The sequence below is a fragment of the Poromitra crassiceps genome (assembly GCF_964638095.1).
Source record: "Poromitra crassiceps genome assembly, chromosome: 16".
In the NCBI taxonomy this organism is placed as follows: domain Eukaryota; kingdom Metazoa; phylum Chordata; class Actinopteri; order Beryciformes; family Melamphaidae; genus Poromitra; species Poromitra crassiceps.
In genome coordinates this window covers 15,398,708-15,413,505 of record NC_139645.1, presented here as the reverse complement: position 1 = coordinate 15,413,505, position 14,798 = coordinate 15,398,708, and the positions used below count along the sequence as shown (strand labels likewise).

Sequence of the window (14,798 nt, the reverse complement as noted above, 5' to 3'; positions counted from 1 at the left end):
ATACATCAGTTAGTATTTGGTAATCAATTATCTCATTAAAAACAGCTTAACATGGCAGAGACACCAGCATAGAGCAAGAGATACTGTATAAGGAGAGGCGTTTCTAGGATTTGAGGACATTGGGGGCTTAGCCCAGACCTCTGTAGGGACGTCCCCTACCGTCCACCCGAGGCAAATTGAGATGAAAACTGAAAGACCGAGATCAGTGATCCTCAAAGTGGGGTACAGGTTCAAGACAGCCCCCTTAGCAAATTTATGAATTGTTAAACTTCGGCATTAGCCTATTTACATGAAGTTAACACAATTGAAGAACATATAATTGTTTTTATATTGATCATAGTTTAAATGTTATCAACCCACAGATAGTCTTGGATTTGGGTCCTGAAGACCAACACCTCTATCTTCCGAGAGGCGCTATCCCCTAATAGCGCTTTGCGCACTGTTTGCGCGTGCCTTAAAGGAAGGCTTTCCCGTGGGGAATATGAAGATATATTAAATCTCACGCCCCTAAGGAGTTGGAATCCGTTGAAAATTTTGAATTGGTTGTTCAGAGCCTGAGCAATCAACCAAAATCCACTCTGTGTGTGTGTGTGGGGGGGGGGGGGGGGGGGGGGGGGGGCTGGTGGAGGGGAGGGGTGGGAGCGGGGAGCAGAAATCCTACACTTCCCACAATGCACTGGGCTCGTGGCCTTCTATTCCACGCCCACCCCTCAGGCATTTGGCTGATATCAACCCACAGATAGTCTTGGGTGGCGGTAATGCACATATATGTAACCGCCATAAAACTCAAAGAAGAAGAAGAAGAAGAAGGCTTCGACATAAAACAATTGTAGAAGAAGAAGAAGAATATTTTTTTTTTTTTGCTCCAAATTGCACCAAATTTAAACCGAAGTATATATGTCGGGAGATGTCTTCACACACAAAGTTTCATGCAATTTAAGGCATTTTCCTAGGAGTTATGAGCATCTGATGTTGTAACTAATTCATGTAAAAAAGGGTACATTGCTCAGCCTTGATTTTTTCGTAACTTCAACGCACCTTCTACTAGATGTAAAATTTGACGAGCTTTCCAATGCCGCCAGTCCCGTGTTTGTAGCTGCTTCCGTTCTATGGTTCTTTGCAAGGAGCTAGGGGAGCTAACATTAGTTCGTTAGGTACTTTATTGTCCCCGTGGGGAAAATGGTTTTCGGTGTAAAATCATCATTTGGCATGTTACAGTAGACAGAGTACAGCACATGGGACGACATATAACATAAAACATATAACATAAAGCATAAAAGCAACATAAAAACATAAAAGCAACATAAATATTTAAGATCTGGCCTTGCCGTTCAGGGTTTTGATCGCCTGTGGGATAAATGATTGTTTAGACCTGTTTTTTGAGAAGGCAGGTTGCCTGAATCTGCGACCGGAGGGCAGCAGCTCGAATGCAGTGCACAGGGGGTGCTTGTGGTCTGCAATAATTTTCTCTGCTTTGGTGAGAGACCTGGATCTATATATGTCTTCCAGGCTGGTCAGTTTAAAACCCAGCAATTTGCTGGCGACGGTTACGGTTTTCCACAGTGTTTTCTTTTGCGCTTCTGTTGCGTTACCGAACCAACAGATAAGGCCAAAGGTCAAAACACTCTCGATGAAGGCACTGTAAAACATCTTGAGCATAGACAGATTAACGTCGAATAAAACTAACTTTTTAAGGAAATAAAGTCTCTGCTGGCTCTTTTTGTTGATGAGCTCAGTGCTTTTGTCCCACTTCAGCTTATTGTCTAGGACAACGCCGAGGTATTTGTATTCTGTGACTGACTGTATAGGCTGTCCTTTAATACTGGTCAGACAGGATGTGGGCTCTCTCCTGAAGTCAATGGACATTTCTTTTGTTTTGGAGGTGTTCAGAAGGAGATAGGAGTCGTCACACCATTTGATAAAGTTATCTAAAACCTGGCCATGTTCCTCCTCGTCACCCTGGAGAAGGCTGACCAGTGCTGTATCGTCAGCAAATTTGATTAAGAACCTTCCAGGAAAGGAGCTGGTGCAGCTATTTGTATACAAGATAAACAACAAGGCTGATAGGACGCAGCCTTGAGGGGAACCTATAAAGGTGAATATTTTGTTGGAGAGTGCAGCTGTGGCATGCAATATGCTGTAATTCTCTCCATGCGTAATAGAGTACTCACTCGTGCGAGGACAGAGGGAGCTTATTGACAGATCGTCTGTGGTGCCAATGACCCTTTGGGTTATGAAGGTAAATAGCCTATGTCCATTGTCCCACAAGTTTTCTCAATTCATTTCCCTCTTTGCGATGTGATAAAAGTTTTGCAGTGAGTTATAGTTGATTGCCTCACTGAATTATCTGCTAATACCCAATTTTAGCAGCATAATTTGATGTCTTGGCGTGGCAAGGCTGTGCTTAATGACATATCCAAAAGGAATTCCACTTTCCACTCCGCAAATACCTCTGCGCTGGGAGCGCAGCCGTAATCTCCGTGCAGAGCGCCCAGCGCAGAGAGGTATTTGCGCGTAAGAGGTCCTTTTCAAAGCTCTTAGCGCAAAGTAATTGTGCGCTGCTGACGATAGGGTAACGCCATCTATCCCACATTTTAGCGCTGAAACGCCTGCTTTGGCATGGGGCAGCCAATGCCCAGTACAATTATCACAGGCATGCGCTTGTGTCCACCGCCAATTTGCATTGCGAGCGCAAACGCAAAATTAGCGGTTTTGGGAAGATAGAGCCCAAAATGGTATCAAATGGAGTCTGTGGCCCTAATGAATGTGTAAATTAGGGGTCCTTGATATGTAAAATGATTAATTGAGAGTCATGGCCTATAGAGGTGGATGGAGGGCCGTGGGTCAAAATAAATGTTGATGTTGTGTGAAATTACATTATTAAAATGTATTATACTTGGGAGACAATTTACATTGTAAATCTAAAATATTTTTTAGATTTAAAAACACTACTCTTGTATCCGTTTTAACAGTAATTGAAATAACAGCACATTTTCAAAGGGAAATACACCTTTCTGACAGAAATGCTCTAACCCTCCCCATACAACCCATTCTCATTTAGATTATCTTGAGGTGATGTCAAGGCACCCCTTTCAAAATAGCCATACCAGTTTTCCCCTCGCCAAAATTTAGCCCAAATTTTGAGCATTATTTAGCCCCCTTCCCAACAAGCTAGTTTGACCTAGCTGATACCAGCAGAACAAGACGTGTGGAAGGTCCGACATCCTGCCCGACCGTGGACATCCTGGCCTGTGTCGACGTAGTGAGTGAGTGAGTGAGTGATACCAATGGATTCATTGGGTATTCTAGTTTCATATGGTATAAATCTCATCATGCTAGCTTCAAAAATGAACCACCACAGCCTTTGAAACGCAATAATATCAGCCGTGGATTTTTCTTTTTTAGATCCAGGGCTATTCATAAAACATTGAAGGCTATAATAGCCCCCAATGCCCAGGCCTAATGACGTCCATGGATATAAGGAAGACGTGCAGGAGGTGGGATAAAAACAGTAACACTGTAGGATAAAAGGGAGATGCCGTGCCGATTACGATGGGCATTACAGTGAGTAGGCCAGTTTGCACAGTGTTAGATGATGTCATCATTCCTACTATGATGTCATGGATCACTGATGATGTCGCAGACGGTGATGATGTCATGATTCATAAGTGTCTCAATCATGCCTTTCGGATGGTCTCGCTGGTGATGTCATAACACAAGGTGATGTCATATTCGGGATCTATAAAGGTTCGGTTCTGCAGGTCCTCTGGAGTTGTTCATAGTCTAAACTAACTTCGCGACAACACCCTGCAACCGTTCCCAACTTCGAACCTTGCAGACCCAGCTATCAAGTTCCTCAGCGTTCCTACTCATCAAGACTTCAGTTTACCAAGTGTGTCTTGGCCATCAACTATCCGCGACTAGATCCACATTTCCCACACCAAGCCTAACAGTATGAACAACTCCAGAAATGGATTTAGCGGGTACATTCCCCCCAATCAAGGAGGAAGCCCCCGAGAGCCCAGTTCCCCCGCCGACCGCTTCAGGTGGCCCGCCAGGCAGTCAGCCAAAGGGGCTACCACAGTATACCCCTACTCATGCGGTCACGTTCGGAGCCTTGGACACAATCATGCAGAGATTTTCAACACTTCAGCGCCAGATGATTCCCTACCAGAAAGAAGCAATCCAGGCTCTGGCTTCCGAAGCCGCTGATCGGCACGCCCTCTTGATTAGCCGGCTAGATCATCTCGACGGGCTAAACCCCCAGGGTGTCACCCCGCAGCCTTCTGCCCCCCCCCCCCCCCCAGCTTCTGAGCGATCAGTCGCCCCAACCCAAACACTGGAGGTTTCCAGTGGAGCCATAGCTCTTGCTCCCACTATGCCTGATTCGCAGCAGCTGGCTGAGCCACAGGACATACCCCCGCTAGGTGCAGCTGAGCGCGCAGACGATTTCAAAGAGAGGCTTGCAGTACTGCTGCAGGCCGAGGGCATGACAGTGGATGACCTCCATACGTTATTCCCTACTACTCCGGAACTACCTGCTCCTGTGGCCAGAAGACAGGCTTCACGCATCGAAGGGCCCTCATTCCCTCACTTCACACATGAGGACCCTCGGGAGTTCGCAATGTTGAAGATGGCTCTCAATAACCTCCTACCACCTGAAGAAGCGGAGACATACAAGTACCACATTCTATTAGACCATCTTCATCTAAGCTCAGCACGCGATATCGCCCTTTCTTATGCTTATGATCCTTGTCCCTATACCATGGCTCTAGCAGCCTTAGACCAGCAGTATGGGCAGCCTCATCACTTAGCACTGGGAGGGATACAGGCTATCCTGAACCTTCCCAGAGTTCCCCCCGGGGATGCAGATGGTTTCCACAGGTTCGCAGTAAAAGTGAGATCTATGGTTGGGTTGTTACAGTCGGGGCGGCAGAACTTGCCTGTGCGTCACATGTCCAACGTCTGCTTAGCAAATTGCCGGCCGAATTGGTCGCCAACTTTGCTAGACATATCCATGCGGTTCTCCCAAATGCACATTATAATTTGGTACATTTCTCTCTATGGCTTCAGAAGGAGGCCCAATGCCAAGCATTAGCAGCTCAGGTTGCCAACCTCCGGCTGAACCTCAACCCCATTGGGCAGAGTGCCCATGTGGGGCTGGGGGTCGACCTGGGACAGCCTGAGGTTCTGAGCTGAGGGCTGACTTTAAAGAGCTCAAGTCCTTGATTGCAGCTGGGGGGGCTCGGCCGGGCCAAGCGATGCAACAGTGTCTCGTGAAGTGTGGTCGGGTGTTCGGGAAGGAGCATACCCTGTCCCTCCCACCCCACCAACCTTTTGATTGCGCTGTTGACCTTAAGGCTGGGGCGACCTTTCCCCGGAGCCGGCTGTACAACCTCTCCCGTCCTGAGCAGGAGTCCATGAGAACCTACATCCGTGACTCCTTGGCTGCGGGCATCATTAGGCCCTCGTCGTCTCCGGTGGCCGCTGGGTTTTTCTTTGTGGGGAAGAAGGATGGGACCCTCAGACCATGTATTGATTTCCGAGGGTTGAACGACATCACGGTGAAGAACACGTATCCCCTGCCACTCATTAGCTCCGCCTTCCCACCCCTTCATGGCTCCAAGATATTCTCCAAACTCGATCTACGAAACGCCTACCACCTTGTCCACATTAGGGAGGGGGACGAGTGGAAGACGGCCTTCAACACTTCCCTTGGCCATTTTGAGTACTTGGTTATGCCATTCGGGCTTACTAACGCCCCCGCCGTCTTCCAGGCTCTCATAAATGACATTCTGAGGGATATGATCGGCCTCTTCGTTTTTGTCTACTTGGATGATATCCTCATCTTCTCACAGGATTTCGACGACCATCAACAGCATGTCCGCCTAGTGCTCCAACGGCTGTTGGAGAACAGCCTCTTCGTCAAAGCTGAGAAGTGTGAATTTCATGCTTCCACTGTGTCCTTTCTCGGGTATGTGATTGCCGAAGGTGAGTTACGCATGGATCCCGCCAAGGTCGCGGCTGTGGCGGATTGGCCTGAACCCTCCACCCTGAAACAGCTTCAACGGTTCCTGGGGTTTGCCAATTTCTATCGACGGTTTATCTGCAACTACGGCTGTGTGGCTGCCCCGCTTACCGCCCTCACCTCCACCTCTACTCCGTTTCGGTGGACCCCCCAGGCCAAGACTGCTTTTCGCGAGCTCAAGCGCCGTTTCTCTACAGCTCCCGTGCTCTCCCAACCTGACCCAGAACTGCAGTTCATCGTTGAGGTTGATGCCTCGGAGACTGGAATTGGGGCTGTCCTCTCTCAACGCTCTCCTGGGGATCATAAGGTCCATCCTTGTGCCTTTTTCTCGTGTAAGCTTTCACCTGCAGAAGCCAATTATAATGTCGGCGACCGTGAGCTGCTGGCAGTTAATAAGTCGGCTCTTGAGGAGTGGCGTCATTGGCTGGAGGGTTCCAAGCTCCCGTTCGTCGTGTGGACGGACCACAAGAACCTGGCCTACATCCAAGCTGCTAAAAGATTGAATTCTCGACAAGCCAGGTGGACCTTGTTTTTCGGGAGGTTCAACTTCACCTTAACTTACCGACCTGGCTCTAAGAACGTCAAGCCAGACGCCCTGTCCTGCCAGTTCTCTGCTGACATACGGACTGAGCCCGAACCGGTTTTGCCTGCGGCCTGTTTTGTGGCCCCGGTAACGTGGGAGATTGAATCGCGTGTCCGTCTAGCCCAACAGGGCCAGCCTGACCCAGAGGGCGTTCCGCCGGGGCGTCTATTCGTTCCTGACTCCGTCCCTTCTGAGGTTCTTCTGTGGGGCCACTCGACGCGGCTTACTTGTCACCCTGGGGTTAGACGAACCCTTGCCTTCATCCGCAGGCGCTTCTGGTGGCCCGCCATGGAGGGGGATACTAGGGAGTTTGTCGCCGCTTGCCCAGTCTGTGCCCAGAACAAGACTTCGACCAGGCCTTCGTCAGGCCTCCTTCGCCCCCTTCCTATACCTCGTCGCCCTTGGTCTCATATGGACATGGACTTTATAACCGGACTCCCTCCATCCGACGGGAACACAGTCATCGGAGACAGCGGACCTTTTAGTTTTACACGTGTACCGAGCACATGGCATTCCGTCTGACATTGTGTCCGATCGGGGACCCCAGTTCATTTCTCAGGTCTGGAAGGCCTTCTGTTTGGCTCTTGGTACGACTGTCAGCCTCTCCTCGGGTTATCACCCGCAGACTAATGGCCAAGCCGAGAGGGTCAACCAGGAGTTGGAGACCATGCTGCGTTGCACCACAGCTGCTGACCCCTCCCACTGGAGTTTGCAGTTGCCGTGGGTTGAGTACGCCCACAACACGCACCCCCAACGCCTCCTCTGGCATGTCTCCCTTTGAGTGTTGCTTCGGTTTTCAGCCCCCCTTGTTTCCCTCCCAGGAGGAGGAGGTTGCGGTGCCTTCCATGCAGGCACATTTGCGCCGCTGTCGTCGCACGTGGAAGAGGGCTCGCGCAGCGCTTTTACGTTCCTCTGCCAGGACGCAAATCCAGGCAAACCGCCGCCGCACACCAGCCCCAGCCTATGCGCCGGGTCAGAGGGTGTGGCTCTCGTCTCGGAACGTTCCCTTGAGGGTCGAGTCCAGGAAGCTTGCACCCCGTTTTATCGGACCTTTTGCTATTGAGCGGGTGGTGAACCCTGCGGCTGTCCGCTTGGTTCTGCCTGCTTCTCTCCGTCGCATCAACCATACCTTCCACGTATCCCAGGTCAAGCCGGTACACTCTAGTCCCTTGTGCCCTCCTGCGGCGGCTCCCCCGCCGCCTCGGTTAATCGACGACCACCCTGCCTACACGGTCCGGCGGCTGTTGGACAGGCGACGCAGGGGTCGTGGGTTTCAATATCTGGTGGATTGGGAGGGATACGGCCCCGAGGAGCGCAGTTGGGTTCCCCGCCGGTTCATCCTTGATGCTGCGCTCATTCTGGATTTCCTTGCGTCTGATCGGGCGCGGGGTGGCGCCCGTAGAGGGGGGGGGGTACTGTTAGATGATGTCATCATTCCTACTATGATGTCATGGATCACTGATGATGTCATGATTCATAAGTGTCTCAATCATGCCTTTCGGATGGTCTCGCTGGTGATGTCATAACACAAGGTGATGTCATATTCGGGATCTATAAAGGTTCGGTTCTGCAGGTCCTCTGGAGTTGTTCATAGAGTAAACTAACTTCGCGACAACACTCTGCAACCATTCCCAACTTCGAACCTTGCAGACCCAGCTATCAAGTTCCTCAGCGTTCCTACTCATCGAGACTTCAGTTTACCAAGTGCGTCTTGGCCATCAACTATCCGCAACTAGATCCACATTTCCCACACCAAGCCTAACACACAGTGTGTTTTTAAGTGGGATATGAATGACATTACCCAGATAACAATGACCCATTGGCCCAACGTTGGCAATGGTCGGTCGGCAGCTGAAGATGTAGTTGGGCCAGAGTTGGGCTGATGTTGGCACTAGGTTGGCAAAGTTGGCTCTGATGAGTTGTATAAATGGTTGGACATAAATGGTTGGGCCAACATTGGCACTAGGTTGGCAAACTAGGCTCAGATGAGCAGCATAAATGATTGGACATAAATTGTTGGGCCGACGTGGCAGTAGGTTCAATCGATCAGTTTTATATTTATATAGCGTCAAATCATAAGAGTTATCTCAAGGCACTTTACAAATAGAGCAGGTAGAAGACCAGGCTCTTTATTTTAGATCCAACAATTGAAACAATTCTCACATGCACTGGCGATTATATTGCGAGGTCATGTGGCAATTGAAACAATTACCCAACAAGAGCAGGCAAGGAAAATACTCCTTTACGGGCCCGGCGCCACGAGGGGGCCAAAGGGGGCTTTGCACCCTCAGTTCAATTTTCTGCCCCCTCACTTATTTTTTTATTTTTATTTTTTAAGTCCCTGGAAACCAGAAATATTTTTTTATTATTTAGCATTTTGAGTTCATCACATCACAGGAACCTATGTTAATAAGCCACCAGCCAAATTTGAACGATGATGAACGTTGCAAAGTATATCAATTTAGGTTTGACAGTCATGGCAAAAGTCATGAGAATCAATTCGATTTTAGAGTGTATTTTCTCCCGCGGACTGTGTGGGCGTGTCCCGTCTGCAGCATGTCTCCTCTCTCTCTCTCTCTCTCTCTCGGAGCAGACCTGCTGGAGGAGACCTCTCTCTCCGTTAACAGAGAGAGAGAGAGAGAAGGAGAGAGAGAGAGAGAGAGAGAGAAGGAAAGAGAGATGGAGTGTGTGTGTGTTCGCGCGTTGCTCGACGCATAGCACAGACAGAGAGGGTTTACAGAGAGGAAGAGATCTCTGCGCTGCGAGTGCACAGCGCTACTGTGTGTCAGTGTGTGTGTGCGCGCGTGCGTGCATGCGTGTGTGGGATTCGATTAAATCTTATGACGTGATAAGATCATGCATTTTAGCACCGCGCGCACCGCTCTCTTCAATGAGGAAATGGAAATCCAGACCTTGCAGAAAAGTCTCGATTTTTGGGGTTAGGGTTGAAAGTAATGTCAACTTTCTGAGGCACACAATTACTCAAAAAAAGACCCTAAATGTAATAGTTAGAAGGTTTTTGTGGATGTTGGTTTCCAGGGACTTTAAGAATAGTTCATCTATAAAGGCCAGTTAGGCAATGTTTGTACCTGACATGTTTCGGCTGCTGTTTCTGCAGTCTTCATCAAATTTGATCAGTTTAAGTTGATGTAGGCTACCCCCTATAAACATAGCTCTGTTGTTTCAGAATTGGCAGGGAAGCGCTATTTGCTGTGCTTTGGTTGTCACAAGGTGTCAGAGATGTAGCTATTTATTAAATTTGAACCTCACTGCATGTTGTAGTGATCATAACGTGATTAAAACACACACACACACACACACACACACACACACACACACACACACACACACACACACACACACACACACACACACAGAGAGAAATCAGCTGCACCCAACCACACAGCTTGCCATGAGCAGAAAGATGGAGACAACGCATCTGATCACTTTATTTCTTATTTAATGAACCTGGCACTGACTGGCTATTATTTTGTTTATTCTTTTGTCGATTTTTGCAGCAATTGTTTATTCTATGACTTTTCATATAGACATATATGTTCAGAGTGCTCCAGACAGGTCCCGCATTTCACGTTATGCAAAGCTCAGCTCTATTAATGCCTTCATCTGCTGCTGTGAAATAAATGTTTTATTTGATTTTGAATAGTAGTCTTTCTTGTGTTGTCTCCACATTCAAGAAGCAACTGAATGTAAAACTGCTCAACTCATACTTATAGCTCACTACTGATCTGGGAATGTTTGTTGTTCGTTTGTTGATTGTACTGTGTATTTCTCTGTTGTTTACGTTGTGCTCTATGTTGTTTACTGTATGTATTGTTATGTTGTATGTAATTGTATTGTATCATGTTATGTAGTGTATTGTATCATGTTATGTCTGTTATATGCTGCCATTTATGCCTATTTGTGTCCTATAAAGATGACCACCTTCCTGCACAGGCTATAAGCTTTAAATAGCTTCTTGGGAGACCTGGCACTCACACAAACCTTTTTTAGGATGTCATTGATGACCCAAATGATGACTTGTATTGTGTGTTGTGCGAAATAAATGATTTGAAATTGAAAGTTATTGCACTTTTCAAAGGTTATTATGGTTAAAAGTCCAGAAATGGGCATAGCGGGTATAGTTATAACCGCCCCCTCAGTCATTTCATCCTGGCGCCGGCCCTGCTCCGGGAAAACAGGGAAGAAAACCTTGAGCCGACCTGGCACTAGTTTGGCAAAGTTAGCTCTGATGAGCAGCATTATGGTGGGATATAAATGATTTGGCCAACGTTGGCACTACGTCGGTCACAGTATCACATTACGTTGGAGATGTAAAACAATGCATTTTCTAGATTAAGTGACAATTTGCTTTGCAAAAGGACAACAGAGGACGTTTTTCTCTCTCTGTTAGATAGGTGGTCCGCTGGTGCTCGTGGAGCTCGCGGTCTCTCTTAGGGGTTTGCAGAGCCGCAAGTGGCTTTGGACGGAGAGGTCCGGTCAGATTCGTGGAATCCGTAGCGGAGCGGTCTCCCCTTTGTAGGTATGAGGTTAGCTAGTGTCTAGCTCAGGGGTCTCAAACTAAAATTACCTGGGGGCCGCTGAGTGTCCAGTCTTGTCACAAGCGGGCCACTTCATGTATTTTTTTTTTAAAAAGAGAAAAATGCAACCGTTTGAATTCTCAACATTAACAATTTATTCATTTATTTGAGGGACAATCTATTTTTTACATTAACAATTTATTTGTTTCTTTGAGGGACTTTGTTTTCTTTTTTTTAGGGACAATGCCCATTACTAAATTAGGCAGTGTTAATTTTCAACTGTCCCTTGGAACTCCAGCTAGAATTAGAACTGATCATAAATGTCACTTGACAGCGCAGTAATCCGCTCTGCCACTGTGTTGGCTGAAAGGCTCATGTTGCTTAAGTGACTTTTTTTTCTGGACAGACGATATAACATAACAGGAGTATTGGCCAGAATGACATGAACATTTGAAAACGTATTCAGTGGGTATCTTGCATATTTAACATTGAGCATAATTTTTCTTAACCTATGCTTTTGCACTGAAGCACCTTTATAGCTTGTGCTGTACTGTAGCAGCAGTAGTATTGTACCTGCATTTTGTATGCACTTTTATATATTTTATGAATATTTTTTGTCACTTTGTGACTTCTTGTCTAAGAAGTGCTATATAAATCAATAATTAAAATGTCCTTTTAATGTGTTTCGTGGTGATTTTGTAATTCAATGTGTAAAAGAAACAGGATAACTACTGAACACAGGACTTTTTATTAATACTTACAGGGCTTGTTGAGGTTTTCAGATGGAGGTTCCTACAAAGAATGAGAAAACTTATTTTAACATGGATTAGTGAAGTCTTACATAAAGCCCTAAATGTTAATTGCTTTTCAAGGGGGTCATAATAGACAATAAAACAAGCAATAGATATATAATAAAACAATAACCACACTTGTGACATGCCTATTGAACCCTTATGCAGTTAGACTTTTGCCCGAGTCCAGACCTTTAAATCCATAACTTGCTTGATATCAGAGTGGGTGGATGGCTAGTTATAGATATCAGGCAAGTTAAGACTTATAATAATAATATGAAATATTTCCTTGCATACAGTATGTCACACTCCTAGTTTGGGCCTGATGTGATGTGATGATGACACTATCTACTCCTCATTTTTCCATCTCAGAATTTGATACATTTGCCATTTTGAAAAAGCATAAACATCAGGGATTATAAATAGGCTACTACTAATAACATAATAACGCATGGAAGGCTCTGAACGGCATGGCCAGTGTGTGGAAGTCTGGTGTTACACCAGAATGCTGCGTGCAGTACTGAGCATCAACCAGAACGAGCGTGTTGCCATCAAGCTTCTGTATGGAGAGTTACCAAGGGTGAGCGAGAAAATAGCATCGGGGAGAATGAGGCTGGCTGGTCACTACCAGAGATACCGGGAGCTCCCAGCCAGCAAACTGGTTCTGTGGGAGCCAACACACAGGCATTGATCATGAGGGCATCCCACATCAACGTACGTGGACATCCTAAAGAAAGATACAGGGGCGGAAAGTACTGGCAAGCTAGCCAGATGTTGAGGTGACTGGAAACGCTGCCGGGGGGCTCGTCTGAGGATGACCTAATGGTGAATACTGAATCTCTCTCATCCTACAACTAAGATAAATAAGAGAAAATCCTCTAATAACCTTGTATTGGAGATTAGTGACTGACTGCTCTGTCTTTACGTCTGTTCAAGATATGTATTTATTGTTAATATTTTGGCACGTTCATCCAAACCATTATTACAGGGAAGTTTTCCTGTCCTTAACTTGCAATAAACTTTATTAGTTGACAAGGTTTCATTCTGTCCTTAGACCTTCATCAGATAAAACGAAGAACAAAAATGCAACACAGTTATTATAGCCTACACCTTGATGAGGCCGGGGACACCTTGGCATTCCGAAATGTCGGCACTCCGAAATACCGGCATTCCGACAAAATTGTCGGAATGGAGATCTGTCTGGTGCCGCGTCTATGTGCCGACAGGCCGCAGTGCCGACAGGTCGCAATGCCGATAGCCCACAAGCAGAACCAGCTGAGCGAGGCGGCGTGCAGCGTGTCGGTGGAGCTATACCTCTCCCAGCCCCCACGCCAAACTTAACCTCCCCCCATGCCTAAACCTAACCTCCCCCAGACCCTAATCCAAAACCTAACCTCTCCCAGCCCCCACGCCAAACCTAACCTCCCCCCATGCCATGCCTAAACCTAACCTCCCCCAGACCCTAACCCAAAACCTAACCTCTCCCACCCCCACGCCTAAACCTAAGGTCGGCATTGCGGGTGGTCGGCATAGCAGGTGGTCGGCATAGCGGGTGGACCCCGATCTGTCTCGCCATTGCGAAAGAACCCTAACCCTAACCCGGGGGACTGGCTGGAGCTAACCTCTCCCAGCCCCCACGTCTAAACCTAACCTCTCCCACCCCCCATGCCTAAACCTAACCTCCTGCAGACCATAACCCTAAACCTAACCTCTCCCACCCCCCACGCCTAAACCTAACCTCCCCCAGAACCTAACCTCTCCCACCCCTGTAGGCTAAATAACTCAAGATGCTATGTCGGAAAGGCGGACCTAATATCTTTCGCAATGGCGAAACCTTTTTTGGAGATAAAAAGGGCCACCTCTCCGAAAGCGTAGAAGTCAATGATCGGAATGCCGACACTTCGGAATGGCGAGATGACCCCGATGAGGCCAATCAGGGACTTTGAGCTGACAGGCAATCAGACAAGCAAGCAAAATGTCTGTGAAACCAAAAGATTAATTTCCATGTGAGTGGACAATAAAGATCATTTACAGTGCATGACTAGTAGGACGTTGCTAATCTTAACAAGGCTAGGTCGAAACCTAGCATATGACCAGCGCAGAAAAGCGTTGACGAGCCTGTTGGTTGTAGCAGGCAGCGACATTGTTAAAGTGGAGGGCTGTCGGTCGCAAAAGTATGAAGGATATAATGGAAAATCAGTATGGTAAGAAAGCCCTATAGAAAATAATTATTTTATTATGTACTTGCATTTAATAAAACATTTTATTATAATACATTCATGTGTGTGTGTGTGTGTGTGTGTGTGTGTGTGTGTGTGTGTGTGTGTGTGTGCGCGTGCACACACACGTGTATTTATTATGAAATTCTAAAAGATGTGTATTTGTTGTCTTGCATTGCACCGTAACGCCGGCGTTACGTTTCAGATTTTTTGCTGTTCATCCGTCATTAACGTGGTGAATTACTTGAATTAATTCTCAACAATGTTGTTCATGCTATATACCAAATAATCGTCTGAATCTTGCGCGTCGAACCAAGTCTTCCTTTTTCGGATTAGATCAACACAGCGGAAGTTATAGTCTTTGTACAAAGAGTGCTGGAAAAAAAATCCGAGGCGAGATGGTATCACCTACGTTCAGTGTGGTGTCGCACCACCATATCCCTTTGAGAGAGAGACGCCGGGAGAGGGCGACCCGCTGAGAGCTCTGTAACTTCTTAGACAAATAGGCTTTTTATTTTAGTGTAAACGCGTTTTGTTTTAATTTCGTTGCTTCGATTCGCTTTGTAAATACCTATTGTATATAACAGTGTTTTTAAATAGTGTATATAGTAGCGTCTTCGCACTTTTCTTTGCAAGAAA

At 46.9% G+C, this 14,798-nt stretch overlaps 1 protein-coding gene across 1 annotated transcript in view; it reads right to left on the bottom strand.

The window, feature by feature from the left end:
• LOC310791469 (protein mono-ADP-ribosyltransferase PARP14-like) overlaps positions 1–14,798 on the bottom strand; it is a 77,845-nt gene that overhangs the window by 45,848 nt on the left and 17,199 nt on the right. Inside the window, exon 3 of the mRNA XM_083653156.1 lies at positions 11,911–11,941. Coding sequence (XP_083509282.1) covers positions 11,911–11,941 — 31 coding nt within the window. The remainder of the gene's footprint in view (positions 1–11,910; positions 11,942–14,798) is intronic.